The sequence below is a fragment of the Salvelinus namaycush genome, chromosome 23 (assembly GCF_016432855.1).
Source record: "Salvelinus namaycush isolate Seneca chromosome 23, SaNama_1.0, whole genome shotgun sequence".
In the NCBI taxonomy this organism is placed as follows: domain Eukaryota; kingdom Metazoa; phylum Chordata; class Actinopteri; order Salmoniformes; family Salmonidae; genus Salvelinus; species Salvelinus namaycush.
The window spans coordinates 43,338,093-43,341,361 of NC_052329.1; the positions used below are offsets into that span (position 1 = coordinate 43,338,093).

Below are 3,269 nucleotides of genomic sequence, written 5' to 3' on the forward strand. Positions count from 1 at the left end.
GCTCAAATAATTATAAGAATTCGCAAATATTGTACTATCCAGGTGTGCAAAGCTCACTTACAGCTGTAGTTACTGACTCTGGTGAACATGTATTGACTTGGTGGTGAGAATACTTAAGTAAATTAGAAATTTCATTTCATTAATTTGCTAAAATATCTAAAAACATGTTTTCACCTTGTCATTATGGGGTATTGTGTGTAAATGGGTGAAAAAAATATTTAATCCATTTTGAATTCAGGCTTTGAGAACAAAACATGGAATAAGTCAAGGGGTATGAATACTTTCTGAAGGCACTATGTAAATATTTATCAAAATCAACCAAATGCCTTAGTTCATGGTAAATCTTCCAAAAAACAACAACAATTTATTAAAAAAGACCTTTATTTTAGACATTCCTGAATGTCAGCTGCAATTAGAGTGGTATTCAAAGAATAAAAAGACCTTGTGACAAACATATGAAAAAATATTTAAAACAAATACAGGAAAAAAAAACAAATACACTAGCTACCAACCCAGAAATCTGATTTGAGAGTTGCACACCTATTACTTCCATATTGATTCATAATCCTCCAAAGCAGTTACAGGCAAGGGCAGGAAAAAAGGGCTACTACAACAAAAATATCAAAACATCAAATTCAAGACATGTAGTGTTAACTTTAACCAGTTATGGAGCATAACACCATACACCTTAAAAACATTAAATAGACACACATCCTAATGTGTTCTCGTTGCGTCTGGGTCTGTTCAGAGATGTAAGGTGTGTACAATAGAGTTACATAGCATTAAACAAATACGTAGGCTACAACAGCAGAGGCTACTCGTCATCATCCTCATCGTCATCATCCTCTTCCTCATCATCCTCCTCTTCGTCGTCGTCATCAGCAGCTGCGGAGGAGGCCGTATCTACTCTACCATTGGTGCGGTATGAGGCGATATCCTGTGTAACACAACAAAATGATTTAGAGCCTGACCAATATGCTCTTCTGGGATCCAATACATCTGCAGACATACCGTTTTACAGCGGGAAAATGAAAAAGCAATTTTTCCACATGGAATTCTCATATTGCCATCCAAAAGAGCAATTGTCCAAGAAAATGCTTAAAACGTTACATTGTGACACATGAGAATGGTCACATGTGTTTAGATAAGCATTAGACTCCCTTTTTTCCATCCTATTTATTTAAGATCAGTGGAATTGTTTGCACCCATCTTATTCAAATAAAATGTCACGGCATCGTGATCAGCAAAACAGAAGTTTGTATATCAACTTCAATGACGATTGAATAGAGGATAATCTCAGAAAAGCAGGAATACCAGTCATTGGGAAAACCCCATCTCTTTGGCTTTTAACAAAGCCCTACTCACCTTGTCGTATTTCTCCTTCAGCGTGGCTGCTTTCTTCTCGTACGGCTTCTTCTCCTCAGCTGCAGAGCTGTTCCACATCACTCCCAGCTTCTTAGCAGTGTCTCCAATGGACAGGCCTGGGTGCTCGCTCTTTATCTTGGCCCGGAAGTCAGCACAGAAGATGAAGAACGCAGACCTGAGAAACAAAAACAAACATATGTAAATTCAAAGGGAAGTTTAATTCACCTCTCTAAAATTGCTATCCAGTCGAGCTGCCATGCAAACCCAGTAAACTATGGTACATACGGTGGTCTCTTGGGGGCATTAGGATCCTTGAACCTCTTCTTTTTCTGGCCATTGGGTGGGATGTAGTTCTTCATTTCTCTCTCGTAGCGGACCTTGTCTTGCTTCGCCATGTCTTCAAACTTGCCTTTTTCTTTAGGAGACATGGGCTGGATATAGAGGTATAAACTCAGATTACACATCTACATGGCCACCGCTAGACTGTCCACAAGGTCACTCAAGTGTAACAAAACATACTATGGTGGAAATATAGCCATAATCATTCTATGTATGTACCAGAAACATGTCACTTCACAAATGTTCACTGTTGTGTAATGCTACCTTCCATCGCTCTGAGCATTTCTTGGAGAACTCGGCGAAGTTGACACTGGCTTCGGGGTGTTTCTTCTTGTGCTCTGCCCTGCAGGTCTGCACGAAGTAAGCATATGACGACATCTTGCCTCTCGGTTTCCTAGGATCTTTCCCCATGGTGACTTGTGTAGGTCTAGTAGGAGAGGGAATAGATACAGTTTCAAAAACATAAAACCAAATTTGTCACCCTGAGCTTTGGCCATATTAAATTAGTGTCCCGACCATGTCTCGACCTTAATTGAAAATAAACATTTGTAATCACTAATAATGCTAACTAAATGCAATACATATTTTTCTACTGTTCGCAACTAATTAAAGGTGCAGTTATACAGAGGGTTGGTGTACTGTCGCTAGCTAGCTACAACGGCAGTTCGCTAGCTTCGAATCCAGCCCCCTCAGCACCAAACGCTCAGCATATAGTTACTAGCTAGCCATCATGGATCCATCCCATTGTTGTGTCGTAGGTAACTAACGTTAGCCTTGCAGTGTACTAGCGAACCGTTATAGATAACTAACTAACGTGTTAGTGTTGCAAAAAACGAAATGAAGACCGAAAATCTGACTCGTATCACATGGGACAAAACAACTACGTTACAGCAAAGAAAATCGAGATGCTCTCTGTTAACGTTACCTAACGTCAGCGCAGCAGCTGCTTGTTAGCCACAGCTAGCCATAGCAAAAATAACTAACCTTAGATAGCTATCTAGATGTAATAGAATATAGCTAGTTAGATGTCTGGCTTCCATGAGTTCGTAAAAGCAACTAAGGTTACTGAAATCGTTTTAGGTGGTGCCTGAAAAAATTTGGTTGTTCGCTGTCTTTGTTAGCCCCCATCTACATAACGTTAGCTGGTTAACAAGCTAATGTTTTATGAATGCTCAGCATAATACACACATTTCAACAAAAATAAATCATTGCCATGTTCTTATTTCCAATAACTCGCTATATATTTTAGCTAATATTTGTGGTGTAAATACATACCCTAAGTTAGCTAGCCAGCTGCCTCAACAAACAACAATGGGACGATGATTAATATTCCGCCAGAAGTACAAACAATCACGTCACTTTCGTATGGTAACGATAAATCCTTCAAAATAAAAGCCCACAATTGAAATGTGTACCTTCTTCGGTGGGGTTTTAGTCAGGTGGCCAGGGTTCCGGTCTAGAAGCACTGTTTCGACAGCTCCTACAGTTTTGCTTCCGTACAGCAGTTGGACCCGTCACTGCTCACGCTGCTCCCTGTGTGCACTGAGTGCTAGTGTGCATGTGAT

At 39.9% G+C, this 3,269-nt stretch overlaps 1 protein-coding gene across 1 annotated transcript; it reads right to left on the bottom strand.

The window, feature by feature from the left end:
- Nucleotides 1-363: 363 nt before the first annotated feature.
- On the bottom strand, nt 364-3,068 carry LOC120018845 (high mobility group-T protein-like). The gene is made up of 5 exons (XM_038962063.1): nt 2,980-3,068; nt 1,969-2,131; nt 1,651-1,796; nt 1,366-1,540; nt 364-937 (listed from the first exon to the last, which is right to left on the bottom strand). Exons 2-5 carry the CDS (start codon nt 2,113-2,115, stop codon nt 815-817), a joined length of 591 nt encoding a protein of 196 aa, XP_038817991.1. The 5' UTR covers nt 2,116-2,131; nt 2,980-3,068; the 3' UTR covers nt 364-814.
- Between the last annotated feature and the right edge of the window lie 201 nt (nt 3,069-3,269).